Genomic DNA, 19,529 nt, shown 5'->3' on the forward strand with positions numbered 1-19,529 from the left:
GAAGAAAATGGACAGGAATTATCTCTCTCGATTTCCCGGCTCTGATCCATTTTGAAAGGGTGAAACAAGGCATCTCCCTTTAGGATAATATGGCACCATTCTCCTCTCACTCCACTCCACCTTTCTGTCTCCTGGACTGGCTAAGTCCCAGGAATTTTAACGTTTGTGGCTGGAATTGCATTTTCCCATCCGCGTTTGAACTCGGGGCCTGAGCACTGTCCATGAGCACTTTCGCTCAAGGCTAGTGCTCTACCACTTGAGTCACGGTGCTGCTTCAGCCTTTTGCTCGCTCTCTGTGGTTGAGCTCTCAATCTGGCTCTTTGCTGTTTAACTGGGAGGTGGGATTTTGGAGAGATTTTTTCCTTTTGCCCGGGCTGGCTTTGAACTATCCAGGGAGTCATAGTCCTACAAGCCCTTTTTATTCCCAATTGAGCAACAAGGAAAAAACACAGAGATAATCCATTTGTAACCCGTTGAGAACTGACCAAAAACTGCTTGTGAAGGTTTGGCTATAACACTTAGAAAACATGAGATTTACATGCCATCAACTTGAATCACGCCATTGAATCCCACTGGCAAGTGAAAGAGAACACAGATAAATGACAACCAAGGGCAAAGGGTTAAAGCATTGTGGAATCCTCAGTCTCGGAAGTGGCTGCGTCCCTCATCCCCATTTGGCAAGTTCCATGCCATGCGATGGGGAACTCGAGGCAAAGCTGTAGTGGTATCTCTTGCTCACATCTTGCTCTGGGTTGCCTGCAAAATTTCTATATAGATTGGTTAGGGTGTTCAAAATTTTTTCAGCACTTCTGGCTCTGGTATATCGAAGCCCTTCTGGTGTAAGCAGGGTGAAAAGACTTTCTTAATCACAAAATTCAAAGACTTTCTTAATCCCAAAATTTTACCTGGCTAGCTGTGACCACTAACATAACTATGGTGATTTAACCTGGAGTAACTGTTAAGATGGAACTATTCACATCCTACTCAAGGCTCATAAATCATTCGAGCAGCTTCCAATGGGAGAGAGAGCAAAGAATCATTAGTAGTGAAACCAGGCAGTTTGGGAACAGAATGTGGTGGCATCTTCCTATATCCAGGAGCTGCGACCGTCCATGCGGCTAGAACATCTGTCCACCTGTATCCTATAAAGCAGTATATTAATCCTGGGTCAGGAAAATTGAGGTTAATAGTCACATTTGTATGAAGCAATCTCAATTTCTTGATCTTGAGAGTTTATGAGAACACAGGAGAGAAAATGGGAAGGTAAAATCTTAATTTATGCCAAAGAGTTGTTAAGGCTATGCACACTTAACTTTTAACACACTGAGTATAAAATAACATGCTGATTTTATACCATTGTGCTTTTACTACATGCTGCATATTTGAACCTTATGGAAACACACTGAATATAAAATAACATACTGGTGAACTTTTACCACATGTTGCATATTTGAACCTTATGGAAAATTTTATAGGCACCTTTATCTCCATCGAACACCGGGATGGAAACCTATTGTTATGCTTTTAAATCTTACCAACAACCATACGCGTGCACACACACACACACACAAAAATACCTGAGCGCTCTTTAAAATTGCTTTGATTGGCCATTTAAATTTTCTGGAATTCCAGCGGCAAATGATATTAATTTGCCCATAATAGAACCACGTGGTTGAATAAAAAACAAAAGGGAAACCTGTTAATTACACACTCCCAACATGACAATTTTAAATCACAGTGGACAAGCAAACCCTTTTATCCATCTAGAAAAACTCCAGTTGATTTTATATCTTTGAACTGGTAAACATGGAAGTTCAATCAAATTACCTATTGCTGTATCAAAACTCTTTGTTTTCCTTTCAATATTCCATTTTAGTTTATAATTTGAGGCTTTCCTGTCTCCAACCCCGTCTGCAGCTGACACAGAGAGAAAAGTGCAGGCAAGCACAGCGGGGTGCTTGCCTCTCTCAGCTGCAGCGCAATCGGCCAGCCCAGGCGAGCCTGGGCACGCCCCTCACCTGGGGGGAATGGGTGGGGCCCCGCCTCCAATATGGCGCGCCCCATTGTGCTCCACGTGTGTGTTAAGTCAGAGAAATCAGGATTCAACCAACTCACCCGAATTTCTGAGCTTAACGACCATCGGCGGGCATAAAGCAGTTTGCCGGGCTGCAGCAGCCCACGCACCCCAACTGGGACACCATCCCATGGTCTAAACTGCACGCCACGCCTTTTTTTTTTTTTCCATCCGCGGGCTGGGGCCGCACTGGCTCCAGCCCAGCCATTGTAAATACAAGTCTGGCCAAAGCAGCAGCCATCCCCAACGCTCTGCCGCCGCCATGCCACAGCTTCCCACATGGCGGAACCGCGCTTCCGCCACGCCGTGCTCGGCCGCCGAAATGTTACCGCAAAAGACGCCTGGTGCCACGCGGGCCCCAGCGCACGCAGCTCGCGAACCCGGGCCGCGCAGAGCCCAGTGTACTCAGCTCAGCCCGCGCAAGCCAAACCGCTCCGGCGCTCGGCCACCCACTGCTTCTCAAGCGCCGCTGCGGGTGCCGGGACCGCCGTCTGGCCCTGGGCGCACAGAGCAGAACTAACCGACCCCAGCCCGGGGTCGCATTCCTCTTGCTCTGGCCCCACTGCTCCACTGACATGCTTCCGCGGGAAGCGCGCCCCGCTCCCTCCGCCGCCCGGCGCCAAATCGCCACGGCGGGGCAACTCTCTGGCGCCGCGTCCCGCGAGCCTGTCTTGTCTCCATGCTTCTGCCCCATCTGGATGGGCAGGACCCTCCTCTAAAACCCTACTTAGCAAAATCTGTGGGGATACTGTACCCCGAACTTCTCGGCCGTACAATTCGGTCCCTGTTCGGGCGCCATTTATGTTGGGGTTCTGGACCCCCTTTCTCCCCCCACGGGGAGAATGGTAACCACAAACTCTATGAAAGAGCACCCAGCCTGGCCCTCCGCCAGCGGAAGGCCAAAGGCGTGCTCACATGGGCAAACGCTAAGTAGAGGACGGGTTGCTGAAGCTTCCCCTCCCCCCAGTTCCCCCCACATGTTACCGAGGGCGGAGGCGAAAGGAAGGCATCAGGGACACGCTGCGGTGGTGGAATGCGTCTCAAAGACTTTAATATGGAAGGGCACTTATATAGAAGTAATGGCGGGAAAGAAAGGGGGCTGGCCAAAGGGTCAGTCATAGGCTAGGGGTCACGTTCATCAAGTGACATCACGAAACTTCCCTTTGTGGGCGGGACAATCCCATCATGGTGGCACACACGTGTTCACCTCCCAAGGGGTGGAGGTCAAAAGGTAGGAGGGGCTTCTATTGTCCCAAGGCTGGTGGAAGGGCAGTCTTTCCCAGGCCCTAATAATCCCCAACACTCATAGCTGAAAATATAAATCAAACATACAAGTTCTGGGTGTTAGAAAGGGATAGTAATTTTAAATGAGTCTAATTAAAGAAGTTTCATCAAAAAGCAATAAATAGGGCTGGGAATGTGGCTTAGTGGTAGAGTGCTTGCTTAACATGCCTGAAGCCCTGGGTTCAGTTCTTCAGTACCACATAAACAAAAGCAAACAAACAAAGCAATAAATATTAAGTACTAGCTAGTACAGCAAATAGATCTGCTAATTCTATAGAAGAATGGCAGTACCTAATAATACAAGGTATTTCTTCATCAGTAAATCCTAAAAACCAATCTGGGATTAGAAATAATACAACAAAAAGGAGTCCTCTCCCATTCTTTTTTCTTTTATTTTTTTCCTCTTTATTTTGCCAGTCCTGGGGCTTGAACTCATGGCCTGGGCACTATCCTGGAGCTTCTTTTGCTGCAGCACTCTACCACTTGAACCACAGTGCCCCTTCTGGCTTTTTCTGTTTATATGGTACTGAGGAATTGGCCCCAGGGCTCCATGCATGCTAGGCAAGCACTCTACCACTAAGCCACATTCCCAGCCTCTTTCATTCTTTTTTTTTTTTTTTTTTTTTTTTTTGCCAGTCCTGGGCCTTGGACTCAGGGCCTGAGCACTGTCCCTGGCTTCTTCCCGCTCAAGGCTAGCACTCCGCCACTTGAGCCACAGCGCCACTTCTGGCCTTTTCTGTATATGTGGTGCTGGGGAATCGAACCTAGGGCCTCGTGTATCCGAGGCAGGCACTCTTGCCACTAGGCTATATCCCCAGCCCCGCTCTTTCATTCTTTAAAGGAGTTAAATTTGGCTAAATTAAGGATCTGAAGCATTTCTAATCACAAGGGCTGTGTCCACTTTGATTATCCTCCTCAATCATTGGAAATGATGGTGCTTATCATGGAAACTGGAAAATACTAAGTTTCTTTCTGTTTTGAGAATGAGTTTTGTTTGCTGATCAAACTTTGCATCTTAAATTCTTTTTTTTTCCCCTTTGGCAGTCCTGAGGCTTGAATTCTGGGCCTGGGCACTGTCCTTGAGCTTCTTTTGCGCAAAGCTAGAACTGTACCACTTGAGCCACAACGCCAATTCCAGCTTTTCTGCTCATGTGGTACTGAGGAATCAAATTCATGGTTCCATGCATACTAGGCAAGCACTCATTTTTAAACTCATTTTTAAAACAACACAGGGGCTGGGAATATGACCTAGTGGCAAGAGTGCTTGCCTCCTACACATGAAGCTCTCGGTTCGATTCCCCAGCACCACATACATGGAAAACGGCCAGAAGGGGCGCTGTGGCTCAGGTGGCAGAGTGCTAGCCTTGAGCGGGAAGAAGCCAGGGATGGTGCTCAGGCCCTGAGTCCAAGGCCCAGGACTGGCCAAAAAAAAAAAAAAAAGAAGAAAAGAAAAGAAATCTACAGACATAAAACAACACAGAAGATTTGGACAAAAAAGAACATGGTCAATAAGGCCAACAGCCATGATATTATCCACAAATCATCATCATCATCACCATCATCATCATCTCCCTTTCTTAAGCTTGGATACTAGCCAGCTCCTCGCAAGCACCCCCAAACCCATGTTAACAAATTTACTCTCAAGAAAAATGGCAGGAAGTGACTAACATTTTCAGACAACACTAACCACTGCTACTGAACTAGAATAGTGAAAACAGGAAAACCTATTCGAGACAAAGTAACAATACACAATTCTGTGCTATCAATCTAAGTCCAGCACAAACAGAATACTCTACATTCCATCACAGCATTGTTTTACATCCCTATTTTCCAATTCAGAACATGAATTACAGAGCTGATAAGTTTGTTGAAATGAGTTTTTCAAATACATAAACTATACAGTCTGCTGCTGTGCGGGTAAGGAGGTCGTCATATGCACAGAAGACATAGCTCCCGTGTACTTCCATTCACTTGCACAGATTGATTAAGCATCTTGCCATAGCCCTCCCCAAAATGCTTCTGATACTGGAAAAGCCACCATTTAATTCAATTCCTCTATTTATAGAATAGGTCTCCTATCAAGTAGAAATAGTCCTGACAGGCATAATAGTTAACACTTTTTAGTTTCTTTTCCCTTGGTATCAATATGCTTAACAAAAGACTTACCTAAAAGACAATATTTTAGCTGCATACCCATTGTTCATGCTTGTCATCCTGGCTACTCAGGAGGCTGAGGTCTGAGGATCAAGGATATTTAAGTAAGAGGTAAGTCAATTACTTGATCAGTCTTATGCAGTCTAACTAAACATGATAAAGTGCAAATGCATTATATAGTATTATTTCTTTAACTAGCTGGCTTGCTATGAAAATCAGTGGGCCCATCTCTCTCATGTATATTGATGGTTCTCTGAAAGCTTCTGTGAGGAGATTACTAAGGCCATTTCTGCATCTCAAAGGTGTAAGGAAATAGTTGGTAGATGAATAATGTGACTTCATAAAGCTGCATGTTTGTCTTTATACTTATTTACTCTTTAACATACTATACAACTCCAATATGACTTCATCATGGTGTTAGACTTGTATATTTTATTTTCCCACCCATCATGTTTCAGCCACTCTGTGTTCCAAAACCAGTAATACCTTCCACGGCCTGTTTGTCCAGAGAAGTTCTGCACTGATGTTAGTCTCTTGCTGCCCAATCCTACATGTATACCAATCATGATGAAATAAAGTGTGACTTGTACTGTTAAAAAAAAAAAATAAAAAAAGATCCCATGTCCGACAAACCCAAGAGACTCTTGTCTCCAACTAACCAGCAAAAAGTTGGAAGTGAAGATATGGCTAAGTGGTAAAGCACCAACCTTGAGTAAACACAAGACCCTGAGTTAAGCCTTAGTGCTAACAACAATTACAAGTGCTTTTTTTTTTTAATTTGGCAAGCTGCATGCAAGACAAAGAAGAATAGGATAACATGGAGACTTGACTTTCTGAAGACAAAAATTTTAGATTAAGGTAAACCATGACAGCCACAAAAAATGGGGGCAATGTGATGCTGTGTCCTCACATAACTATAGCACAGCTGCAGACTAAGGTACAGCTCAATGCCCAGATATGTCTGCCATTGTATGGCCCCAGCAAGCTTGTCCATAGCCTCCAGCTACACAGCTGGCAGCCCTGTGTCTATGGAAGTTCTGGCTCCACTCTGCCCTTTTAGAGACATCAATGGGATTCCAGGATGAAGGTGGGGAGCCTTAGCTTTTAACGCTGTTGCCTATGGCACCCAGTGGGGGCCAGCAAGGAGAGAAAAGAGAGAAGCTCTCTTCCACCAATGCCTGCTACCTAAACCCTTGTGACCCATTTGCTATAGGGAGAGAAGGCAGGGCTTGTTCACCACTACCCCCACACACACACACCCCAAGCCTTCCCTTGCACACATGCTCTCCTGGGAATCCACACCATCTCTACCTGCCATTGGCTTGAAGGAAGGAGAGACAGGAATGCTGACTAGCAAACTTTACCAAACGTCCATGCACACAGCATGCACTTGAGTCACAGAACCACAAGGGGAAGAGTAACTGGGGAAAAAGGGACTTTGCTCTGGCCTTAGAAGAGACCTTTAAAAAGGCCATGCCTCTGCTCAGTTTTGCCACTGGTAATGCAGAGGTCCATAAAAGCCAAGAGTGGAAGCTTAACAAAGCCTACTGGCCCCCTGCCTGCTGTCACCTACCTGCTGGACAAACGCAGCCTCTCCTTGGGGTTCACAGCCCTCGCGCACAGCCTGCTAGCCACAGAACAAAGGAAATTCTCTCTGTGCATCCTAAATTCAGACATGGCCATTCTTGACCTCGCCATGAGAACTTGCTCATTCCATGTGAAGTTCCAAGGAAAATAATGCTCTCTAATGCCAGTGAAATGAAGGTATTTCATACGTAATGGAAGGATGACAGAAAGGATCGCAGGCTTGTTCTGAGTGGGTCCCTGTCCCTTCTTCTTACACAAAAGGCCTTCTTAGAAACAGTCATTTCTTTAGCTAATAGATAGCTAATATGCAGTAGAAAAATAAGAAAGTATGTCTTCTTTTATTGTTTCATTGCATTTCGTAAAATAGCTTGTCCTTGGGTCAATACACATGAATGGAACATGAGGTCATTAAAGCGATTGTTAAATCGGTGCCTTGAAACCTTCTGAATGTGACCAAAGCAGCTGAAGCCTAGCACTAAGGCCTGAGACCAGAGTGTTACAAACTCAAATTAACAATTAAAAAATTCTTTCTGCATCCAACCTATCAGCCGTAGAATGTATTTTTTAAAAGACACATTTGACGGCATATTTATTGTATCACAAAGAATTTTTTATATGTATGCCGGTACTAGGGCTTGAACTTGGGGCCTGGGTACTGTCCCTCAGCTTTTTTGCTCAAAGGTTGCTCTTTACCACCTGAGCCACAGCTCCATTTCCAGCTGTTTTTGGTGCTTAATGGAGGTAAGAGTCTTGCTGACTCTCCTTCCCCCAGCTGGCTTCGACCTCAATCCTCCTATCACAGACTCCTGAGTAACTAGGGTTACAGGCATGAGCCACTAGGGGCTTAGCTTCTCACTTGACTTGTTTATGCTCAAACCTGATGCTCTACCACTTGAGTAACACTCCCACTTCTGGCATTTTGGTGGTTAACTGGAAGTAAGCATGTCATGAACTTTCCTACCCAGGCAGGCTTTGAATCGCAATCCTTAGATCTCAGTCTCCTAAGTAGCTAAGATTACGGGCATGAGCCACCAGAGCCCAGTTCTTAGACAACCAATGTTAAGGAGCTCAAAGATAACCTAAACATAACTGAAACTTCAATATCTTTTTTGTAGTAGTACTTACCTACAGTAGTACTATATGGAAAATATAGTCATTGATCTAAGGAATGTCTATGTCTGGTTGTAAGAGTGTGGGCTAAGTCTATATTCATTCCATGTGTACTGTGCTTGCTCTGCTAATTTCTCTAATCTTTGTATAAATAGGTTCCTTCTAGTTCTGAACCTGCTTGGGCCCTAAGTTAACCATAGCTTAATTATTTCTACTGTCTTTCTGTGCTATTCTAACAATGCTCACATTATCGGATAAAACCATCTGAGGTATGTTCGGAACTTTCCTGCCTTCTATGAAATGGTCATTTAACGTAATAATGAAGACCTGTTTTAATATGTATAATCCTATTTTTTTCTTTAACCTACAGCGTTAAGGATGAGAATGGCCAAGCTGGGGAAAAAAGTGATCTAAACTAAGTGCCACCTCTGGAAACTTCCCGCAGAGAAGAAACTAAGAAATGTCAGCAGATTTCTCTTCTGGATCTTTTTTGCTTCTTTTCCTTTTATCCTAATGTTCAAAAATAATTATAATTATACTCATTTTAAGCCATGTGAATAAATAGTAGTCATTATTTGTGGAAAAATTCCAAAGAGGGAAACCTAGAAAAAATTAAATGTTTAACTTTTCCAATGACTTTACATGGATTCAACAAAGGGCATGGGGGTAGGGGGGGAAACAATATTATTTTTACTGTATTGATACCAAAGCATTTCTGATAAGAGCTTGATAAACTTAAGAATAAAGTTATTTAAAATAGCTCATCTGTGTGCGCTAGCTGGCATTGTCACTTGGCTAGCACCAAGATGGAAAGACCTTAGATGACCTTTATACCTCGTTTCAGAAATATTCATCATCAGCACTGACAAGTACACACATTGTAAAGCAATCATGTAAAAGTTCAGGCAAGTGTGCGCAATTGTGAAAGATCAGTGCAATTGGCTTGATAGAAACTCAAAACCATTTCACTCAACCAAAAGCTGCATGTCATAATTAGCCTCCTGGTTTGAGATTTGTGTTGGCTTGTCATGCCAGCTTGCCTGACATTGACCAGTGCTAACCAGCCACATTTATTCAGCTCACTGTGAACCCCGTGACTCATTATGACAGAAGGGAGCTGATTAAGAAATTCTGACATTCTCTAAGAGCACAAATCTGGTCTATGGGAACAGGTTAGAACATATTAAAAAACTAGTAAGAGTTGAGCACTGGTAACTCCCTGCCTATAATCCTCACTACTCAGGAGTTTGAAATTCAGAGAATTATGGTTCCAAGTCTGGGCAAGCAGAACATTTTGTAAGATTTCATCTCCAAAATAACTAGCAAAAAAGGCTGGAGGCATGGTTCAAGTGGTTGAGAGCCATGTGAGAAAGCAAACTAAGGAAGTAGAAGGCCGTAAGTTCAAACCACGATACTGCTGGGGGCCAAAGGAACTAAGAAGAGAATGCACAGCATGTTATTCCTATGGTAGACTACTTGCCTACCAAGCATGAGGCCCTGACTTCAAACTCTAGTATCCCAATAAGGAAAAAGGGGCAGGGAGGGCATACTCTATCATTCCTAAGTGTTCTTTGCCAAGACTTTAAGTCAACCCTGATTTGAAACATTTATGCTGGTCAGTAAATTGTCTTCTATCATTCATAGCCTTACTGTCTGTCTGTCCATCCAGATTCGTGACAGTATGTATTACCCAGGAGAGAGCGCCCTCTGCTGGCCTGGAATGTTCTTGGAAATCTGCAGGTTTACACTGCTGAGGTATTTTTGAAACACCCTTCATCCAGGACCATGGGACACCTACCCTTTCATGGCCCTGGCTTTAAACCCATACATTCTTCTGTGGCTCTGCCAGCTTTGTGAATCCAGCATGGACTTTGTTTGAAGCACATGCTGCCTTTATGGCTACAGGAAATACGGCTCTTCAAGCATGCCACAGAACTTGTCTGGTTTTCTGTCATGCACTCATAGTTAGCTGATCTGAGCCTAATGTTTTATGGTCAAGCCATTGTCCAAAAAAGGAGCCATATTCACTGTACATGTGAAGATATGACAATACACTGGCTCTGTATCAGTCAGGTTCAAGCGACTAACACCTCTTCCCTTTCCACCTGCAGGTCACCCCCATATTCACTACAAGTGGGTCATAGAAACTGTTAGGACAGCCTGACAAAGGCTGTCCACATCTACTTATGCAGTCCGCACTGCCTCTGACCACAAGTAGACAAGCTAGCCACAGCCTGCCGAGTGGCCGCCCTGCATTGCTTGCAATCTGGAGTGAGCTGAGCCTGGAATTAGGGCAGGGGGACAGTGGCTTATTTGAAAAGTGATCAGGGGCAAGAACAATGGCACAGTGATCATGGTGAGTGGGGCACCAGTGGCTCACACCTGTAATCCTAGCTACTCAGGAGTCTGAGCTCTAAGTTCAAAGTCAACATGGGCAGGAAAGCCTATAAGACTTTCATCTTCAAAAAAGCTGGACATAGAGTTGTTGTGGTTGGAGTGGTAGAGTGCCAGCCTTGAGCAAAGAGTGCTAATGGGAGAATGTCCAGGCCCTGAGTTCAAGCTCCAGGACCAACACACACACACACACACACACACACACACACACACACACACACACAATGATATGATAGTGCATAAATAAGGTTAGTGTTCTAAGCAAAAAGGACTCATTTCTATCTTAATCTTTAAAGAGTATACAGAAAGCACCTAAAATTGTCTCAGAAAGAGAGGACACTGGGGCATTTATCACCCTTGTTGAGCATCCCCCAACATTTCTGGGCTGCATTTTGTGCAAGGGCAGCCTTGGCAATGGCCCCCAAGTGACAAGAAAGAGACGCAGAATGTGCATCTGAAGGGATGGCAGCAGCGCAGTCTCAGCTGATTCAGGACAGGACACCGCAGCTTCAGCGCCGCAGAAACCGACCAGGAGCCTGGATATTCAGTAGTTCATCTATAGTGTGTGCAATTTTGCTTCCTAGTGTTTTCCCCATGATTAGACTGATGGTTTGGGAGAAGACCATGGAGGTGAAATGCCGTTTTCATCACATTTAAAAATTCTTTCCAGGTAACTGGCTGCTAGGTGGCCCAGCTGCAGGCTGGTTAATCAGGCTGTGTCACACTGAGTCTTTTCCCCTTTGGGGGAGGAAGACAGCTCACCCTTGGTTCCTAAAGCTCTATAGACTCTATCACTGGAAAATGTATCTTTTTTTTTTTAAGCCAAAATTGTGTTGGCTTTTCTAGGTCTTTTGGATTCCGATAGGAAGTTTCAGTTCAGCTTGCCCATTTTTGCAAGAGCCAATCAGGGTTGCCAGTGGTATAGAGAATCTGCAGAGCAATTAGACCAGATGAATTGGGTTTTCTGATCCTTACAGGTGAGATTTTTTCCCATCTCACTGAATCCTGTTTTTGTTTGCAACACTGTTTCAGCTAGTCTTGTATTTGTTTTGTTAAACCTATTCTTACAGGCATGGACAGGTACTAGGGGCTCACACCTGTAATCCTAGATACTTAGGAGGCTGAGCTGCGAAGATCAAGGTTCAAAGCCACAAGGCAGGAAAGGTTGTGAAATGCTTATCTCCAACTAACCAGCTAAAACCCCAAGTGGAGCTGTGGCTCAATGGGTAGAGGAGAGAAAGCTAAGCAAGAATGTAGAGCCCAAGGCTCTGGGTTTAAAACCCAATACTAACACAAGAAAATAGTAATTTTCTGAGGTTATGATGAATTAGATTCTATTTTCCTACTTTCCCTTTCAGATTGTTCACTGGCAGTTTTTAGGAATGTTCTTGTGGTCTCCTAGACCTCTGCTAGTAGTTGTTTAGCAGATTCTTTAGGACTTGACATGGAGCAGATTATGGTGTCTTTGGACAGACAAGTGATGGTCTTATTTCTTTCCCATCTGGATGGCTTGGATTTCCTTGCTGTTACCTGAATGCCCTTGCTAAAACCTCCAGATGCTGCTCATGCAAAGTAAGGACACCATGGACCCTTCTGCATCTGACCATGTTGGAATGGATTCAGTCACTCACCTAACTATCCTATGAGCGTAGGCTTTCCCTGAGGGCTTTCATCAAACCCATGCATGTGACCAGGAAACAACCTGAGATGTGGGAAAATGGCATTTAAAATCCCCTCCTAACATTTGTTTTCAAGATCCTACCACCTTACCCCCAGGAGCGGGTTTGCAGGACACTTACTGATCACCATGTGAGTGGGAAAACTTAAAAATCTGTTGAGGCCTCCAAGGTAACTCATAGATAGCATGGTGTAATCTTTTAACATGAATAAGCAAATGCATGAAAAAATAATTCTTCTTAGTGTATAATGTAAGACAAGCCTCCTCCATAACCATTAGTATAAGACCAAGTAAGAAGTTAAATTGATACCAAGTTTATGGCCAGCAAAAATAATAATAATCAAGAGAAGAGAGGAGGAGGGAGGAGGGAGGGAGGGGGAAGGACAGAAAGGGAGAGGAGGGGAGATAGAATAAATGAGGTTAACATAAAGGGTCATGAGAGCAGAAGCAGGGAGTGGGGAGAAGGGATGGGGTAGAATGTGAGTGGAACTCCATTGGACCGGCAGCCTACAGAATAGATCAAACATGTCTGAAATCAGTTCATTGAAATTTTACATATATGCTTTTTTAAAATTCCAAGTGTTTTTCACCCAAAGGTCCAATCCAAGAGCAATACCAAGACAAATATTCTGCTTGCTGAGATGAATTCTATGTAACCTAACATAACCATTTTAAACAGTTCACAACCTTGTGCAACTGTTACCCTTATGGAGTTGTGCAAAAGAGTTGCCATTTAACAAAGCAGTTTATGAAGGCAATGTATCTAGACCATGTCACCCCATCACCACTCTCTTAGCTGAGTAATAGTCCACTGTAGGGAGTATACCACTATCCATTCACTTATTAACTGACTTGAGTGGCTACTATCTTTGGCTATTGTAAATTATAATGCCACAAATATTTATTTGCAATGTTTTTATTTATTTATTTTTATCTTGTTCAGTGCATCTTATTACATTCTCAGTGTTGTACAACCATCCTCACCCTCCATCTCTGGAACAAACCCTGTATTCATCCCATCACAAGCCCCATGCCCCTGTCTACCCACTCCACACCCCGGTGACCATCACCCCACTTGCTGTCTCCACTCATGTGATGATTCTCGGTGCCACAGCCAGCAGTTGTCTTTTCCATCTGGCCTACTTCACATGACATGTTCACTACCATCAACTATTTTTATATAATACAAAGTACAGCTTTTATATGCAAAAACTATGGCAGTGTAACACTATGATAAAATGGGAATAGCATCGGTGACCTGCACGAAGCCAGCACCATGGATCCACATCACGTCATTTCACCTCAAAAGGCTCTGTGAATTCAGTTTTGCCAATAAACAGACTGACTCACGAGAGACAAGACATGTCCACAACCTGCACAGCTCATATTGCAAGCTTAGCCCATCCCCAGGCCCTTCTCATTTATACCATCAGCCACCTCTCCTGTCACCTCTCATTTAACAGATGGTCAGGATAATGACAGAGATGTGTTGCACAGAGCTTCGAGAAATTTCCAAAAAATAAAAAAGAATTTGAGTGGAAACTTTATACATGAGTTTTTTCTGGGACAAGAAGAGCTGCTTGTGCCCTACAGCTTCCTAGCCAGCATCTACTGTATTTATCATTTCCCATGTGGGAACTGGATGGGGAATGCCTGAGGAAAAACTTAACCACATGACAGCCCAAAGTCCTGATTGAAAACAAAACAAGTACTAACCTGAGCTCACACCTATAATCCTAGCTACCCAGAAAGTTGAGACCTGAGGATCACACTTCAAAGCCAGTCTGGGGAAGGAAAGTCTATGAGACGCTTATCTCCAGTTAATTACTAAAAAGCTGGAAGTGGCACTGTGGCTCAAAGAGGTAGAGCCTGAGCTCTGGGATAGGCACCAAGAAAAAAAAAAAAAAAAGTCCTGCAGTGAATATGACTCCTTTACTCAGGCTCTAAACCTCTGTGCCTTTAAGACTAATTTCCACAGACCTGTAAATGACTTTTTAGGAGCCCATTATGAATGCTATCTTAGATATCCTTTTCCAGAAGATTAATGTCTCAAAATAAGCATATTTAACCTTATTTTATAAAGCATCCTAACTATGACTTTACTCACTACTCTTAACCACACTCCTAAAAACAGAAAGACATTTTGTTGAAAAACCACTCCTATAAAAAGAAATAAATGACCTAGATTGGGCTGAAGGTATGACTCAATCCATAGAAAAATGAAGAAAGGAGGGCTGGGGATATGGCCTAGTGGCAAGAACTCGTATACATGAGGCCCTGGGTTCAATTCCCCAGCACCACATATACAGAAAGCAGCCAGAAGTGGCGCTGTGGCTCAAGTGGCAAAGTGCTAGCCTTGAGCAAAAAGAAGCCAGGAACAGTGCTCAGGCCCTGAGTCCAAGCCCCAGGACTGGCAAAAAAAAAAAAAAAAAAGAAGGAAGGGAGGAAGGGGAAGGAAGGAAAACTAAATTGTTTATCACAGAAACAAGAACAAAATCTGAGAAGAGTGAAGAATAAGACCTTGGAATCTGTGGGTACCAGCCACTTATAAGTCATAATTTGGTCCTACTGCAAAGATTTTCTCAACTGAGACTACACGAGAGATGCTAGGTATGATGGCTCATGTCAATAATCCCAACACTTGAGAGATAGAGGCAGGAAAATCTGAAGTTCACAGCCAATCCAGGATACATAACAAGACCCTATCTCCAAAATGCCAGGGCCTGGCAATATAGCTCAGTGATCAAGGTCTTGCCTAAAATGTACTATATTTCATCACTGGCACTGCAAAAAATAAAATTAAAAAAAATTTGCATTTGTAGCACCCCTAAGTCCAGCTCAAAATAGAAAAGGCAGAAAGTTTTCACATAAAGATTAAGATAAGCTATTAAAATGTAAAGAAATACGACGCTGTTATAAATATGAATGGTAAATCACAGCCAAGGAAATATCAACACCAATACTTTGGTGCCCTAGCGCCACCCACTGGCCAGACTTGCTCATAGCAAAGATGAAACCTGGCCATGCATTATTGCAGTAGTACAACTGTGTTGACTCATTAGGGCATCAGGAACTTTTTCCACCCATATAACTATTTCTGTAAGGAAAGAGAAAACTGTTTGATAGGTTCAAATGGGTGAATTTATTACATTTGAAAGTCAAGTCTATAAATCCCCAAATGCTATAGGACTTAAATCTTATAGTTGAAATAACAGATAAAATGACATTTCATCTGTGTAACACAATAAATAATATCTTTACGCAGGAGATGCCTACTTGCATCTCATTGCTAATGAAGACATTACAATGTTTATATAATTAAATATGAATGAACATCTACAGTGAAGTCAACTGCTCCTCCATCTTTGACTAGAGAAGAATTGAAATACAGAAAGCAAAAAAAGTATATCCAAAACTGAACTGGAAAGCATACTTTTTTTGGCCTTGGTTGGGATCAAAGCCAGAGCCTCAGGCATATTAGGCAAGTTTTTTCTGCTGACCTACAACCCCAGCTCTGGGGGAGGGGGGCGGGGGGGGGGTGAAGGCCCAAATGTCATTCAGATAAGCCACAAAAATGGGTGTTTTCTTTAAAGTACCATATCACCTCTGTAAAAACTATAATACATAGATATATAATCCTAATATCTTCTTGTTTTATCCTAATGATATCTCACTTTCCTAATTATTCTTTACTTTCTTAAATGCTAGCAAAATGCTGGCATGGAATACTGGAGTCCTTTCTCCTCAAGTACAATGTGACTTTAAGATGGAGAACTGCACACAAACACTTCACATCCAGTACAGTCTATGCAGGCCTCTTGCCTTTGCTCTATGAAGACCAATTGCAGAAGTTCCCTGTAGATGTGTCCTTGGTTTTCCCAAATAGAACTGATGGCTCTGCTGCAGGAAGCAGTATCGGCTGTATGTTTCTTTATTTGAGGATGATTACCACATGGCCCATAGAAACCAAGGTCTTTGCTTGCTTAAAGATGGCCAATTGCAGAGAAGAATAGGATAAGAAAAGTCACATTTCCACAGATGTAAATCGTCAACACAGCCTTTTTAAAAGCATGACCCTGGAAGAAAAATGGAGATATAAGAGCAAGAACCACCAAGCTGTTGTGCATAAATAAGCAAGGAAGAACTTACCTCTGCCTCTGCTGATGTCAGGGACTGAAGGATCTGAATTCGGTCATCATCCAGTATTTCCACTGTCAAGAACAACATAGCCTATTAACACCATATTACGCGGGAACACTTACAGAAACTAGGGGGAAATAACCAATTGCTAGTGCTCACTGATTTCCAGGAATATTTAAGGCTCTTGCAAACTGGGACCTGTCTCAAAGAACTTTAAAGCTCTCTTTCAGGGACAGAAATGGAGGGAGAAAGGGTGAACAAATGCAGCAGTGGTACTCACTAGACACTATGTTGAAAATGAACTATACAATTTGCGGGCAGGGATGGAAGGGGAAAACTGGGAGAGAAAGAGAAGGAAGGGGTGGCATTGTCCAAAAAGAAATGTACTTTTTACCTGACTTATCTAGCTCTAACCCCTCTGTATATAACATTTATAATTACATTTTTTAAATGTTTTTTACATGGACTCTATGGTCTCCCTCATAGGGAATAATTAGCACAGGTTTAGGTAAGTCACAGCAGAGAATCACAAGAGCCCAATAGCTATACCCTCATGATCACATAAGATGATCCTAAGTGAAATGAACTCCATGTTATAGAATCGATTGTTATATCACAGTTGTAACTACTTTCAACGTCCCATGTGTATCTGTAGCTTCTACTATTGATGATGTTCTTGTATCACCTTCCTGTGGTTGTATTTACACTATCTCTGTAATCTTATCTGAGTATATTGGAAACCGTCTATACTGGTATAAGAACTAGGAAATTGAAAGGGAATACCAAAATCGAGAGACACAGGGTAAAAAAAGACAAACAACTACAAAAGCAATACTTGCAAAACTGTTTGGTGTAAGTGAACTGAACACCTCATGGGGGGAAAGGGTAAGGGGGAGGAGGGAGGGGTGAATGAGGGACGAGGTAACAAACAGTACAAGAAATGTATCTAATGCCTAACGTATGAAACTGTAACCTCTCTGTACATCAGTTTGATAATAAAAATTTGAAAAAAAATAAAAATCTTTTCTAAACAAACTCTTCCTCCACCCATTATCAAACTGAAGTCTTAAATTTTCTTTTTTAATGAATAACTACAAATTATATATGTCTATGGAATATCACATTTCAATACATTGCAGAGGAACTAAATCAAGCTAATTAACATGTGACAACAATCCAGGTTCTATGCACATACATATTTTAAATTGTCAGCTGTAATTCAAACCCCCAAGTACATCAAAACCCCAAATACATGACCCGATCAAGGACCAAAAGAGTGGTACATACCTATAGCCTCAGGACCCCAGGGGCAGAGGCAGATGATTTCACATGTGAGGCCACTCTGGGATACATAGTGAGACCCAGTTTAATAAATAAATAAATAAATAAATAAATAAAAGAAGCCAGAGGGGCTGGGAATGTGGCCTAGTAGTAAAGTGCTCGCCTAATATACATGAAGCCCTGGGTTTGATTCCTTAGCACCACATGTATAGAAAAAGCCGGAAGTGGCCCTGTGGCTCAAGTGGCAGAGTGCTAGCCTTGAGCAAAAAGAAGCCAAGGACAGTGCTCAGGCCCTGAGTTCAAGCCCCAGGACTGGCAAAAAAAAAACAAAACCAAACAAAAAGAAGCCAGAGTGGGAGGACAGACACGGTCTCCTTGGTTCTACAAGTTGTTCAGCTACAGTCACACTGCCTTTGTCCTCCAATCTCATGTAAAAGCTGCCCAGGCAAATAGGCTAGACACCAAGAGTTTTTTTTTGTTTTGAGGTCACTCTTTTGAAAGCTGAAGAGATGATCCTTGGCCCAGAATCCAAGCTCATTCAAAATGGCTTCCATTCCCCACTCACTGATGGCTGTAGGGATCTTGGCCTTGCTGGGCACTAACCAGACCTTACGCTGGCAAAGTAGGTCCTATCTCACTGTTATGACTTAAATTCCAGGGCAGCTTCTGCCCTGTGCTGACTCTAAGTCTCTCCTTCCTCTAGTTGTCCCAAGTTTCCAGGAATCATGATAGAAACTGCTAAGAAGCTACCACATAATCGTCCCCTACCAGTACCAGGAAACTATCTGAACCCCAGCAGTTCAGGAGAAATTGATTCAGCCTCACGTGGCTTTCCTGAGGGTCACCTTTTCGAGAGAGCCGGTATGCATGTATCTCCAGGATGATCTCAGTTCCGATGTGCCAGCCCACAAATCCAATCATTGTATAGGTTTTCTGTGGATTAGGAAGGTCCAAGCCTGGTAAATCCATTCCCAGGAACATGGCCGCCACTAAGTATAAAAGAAAAAATATCTATTCAAATATAATTCCCACCAAAATAAATCATTGTTTGCATTATATTAAAATACACTTGTTGGAGGCTAGTGGCTCACACCCGTAATCCTAGCTACTTGGGAAGCTGACATCTGAGGATCATGGTTTAAAGCCAGCCTGAGGAAGCAAAGTCTGTGAGAGAGTCTTTTTTTTTTTTTGCCAGTCTTGGGCCTTGGACTCGGGGCCTGAGCACTCTCCCTGGCTTCCTTTTGCTCAAGGCTAGCACTCTGCCACTTGAGCCACAGCACCACTTCTGGCCATTTTCTATACATGTGGTGCTGGGGAATTGAACCCAGGGCTTCATATATATGAGGCAAGCACTCTTGCCACTAGGCCATATCCCCAGCCCCCTGTGAGAGTCTTATCTCCATTTAACCACCAAAAAGCCAGAAGTAGAGGTGTGGCTCAAGTGGTAGAGAAAACTAGCCTTGAGAAGAAAAGCTGAGGGACAGTGCTCAAGATCTAAGTTCAAGCCCCAGGACCAGCAAGAAAGAAAGAAAGAAAAAACACTAATATTTAAACATTCATATTTATGAGGTAAGTAGGATTAATATTTAAAACCAATAAGTTAATTGTCTTGTACTATAGTGCTACATAGGAGAAGACAGAAAATTATAATTATGACATACCAATTTTTATTAAGTTTTAGCAATGATTTGCTTTAGTTTGGGTCTGGCTCACTTCACTTAGTATGATTTTTTTCTAAGTCTTTCCATTTCCTTACAAATGGGGCAATGCCATTCTTTCTGATAGAAGCCTAGAATTCCATTGTGTATATGTACCACATTTTCTTGA

General features: G+C 43.0%; 2 protein-coding genes across 3 annotated transcripts in view; one reads left to right on the forward strand and one right to left on the reverse strand.

Annotated features, from left to right (window-relative positions):
- Positions 1-8,969, forward strand: part of Palmd (palmdelphin) — a 65,877-nt gene extending 56,908 nt beyond the window's left edge. Inside the window, exon 8 of the mRNA XM_048352024.1 lies at positions 8,580-8,969. Coding sequence (XP_048207981.1) covers positions 8,580-8,623 — 44 coding nt within the window. The 3' untranslated portion in view covers positions 8,624-8,969. The remainder of the gene's footprint in view (positions 1-8,579) is intronic.
- A 5,751-nt stretch (positions 8,970-14,720) lies between these two features.
- Frrs1 (ferric chelate reductase 1) overlaps positions 14,721-19,529 on the reverse strand; it is a 42,442-nt gene continuing 37,633 nt past the window's right edge. For both annotated transcript variants that reach the window (XM_048352026.1, XM_048352025.1), the window contains exons 14-16: positions 18,548-18,691; positions 16,431-16,492; positions 14,721-16,357 (exon numbers count right to left, since the gene is read on the reverse strand). In XM_048352026.1, coding sequence (XP_048207983.1) covers positions 16,265-16,357; positions 16,431-16,492; positions 18,548-18,691 — 299 coding nt within the window. In that variant the 3' untranslated portion in view covers positions 14,721-16,264. The remainder of the gene's footprint in view (positions 16,358-16,430; positions 16,493-18,547; positions 18,692-19,529) is intronic.

The sequence above is a fragment of the Perognathus longimembris genome, chromosome 7 (assembly GCF_023159225.1).
Source record: "Perognathus longimembris pacificus isolate PPM17 chromosome 7, ASM2315922v1, whole genome shotgun sequence".
Classification (NCBI taxonomy): Eukaryota; Metazoa; Chordata; class Mammalia; order Rodentia; family Heteromyidae; genus Perognathus; species Perognathus longimembris.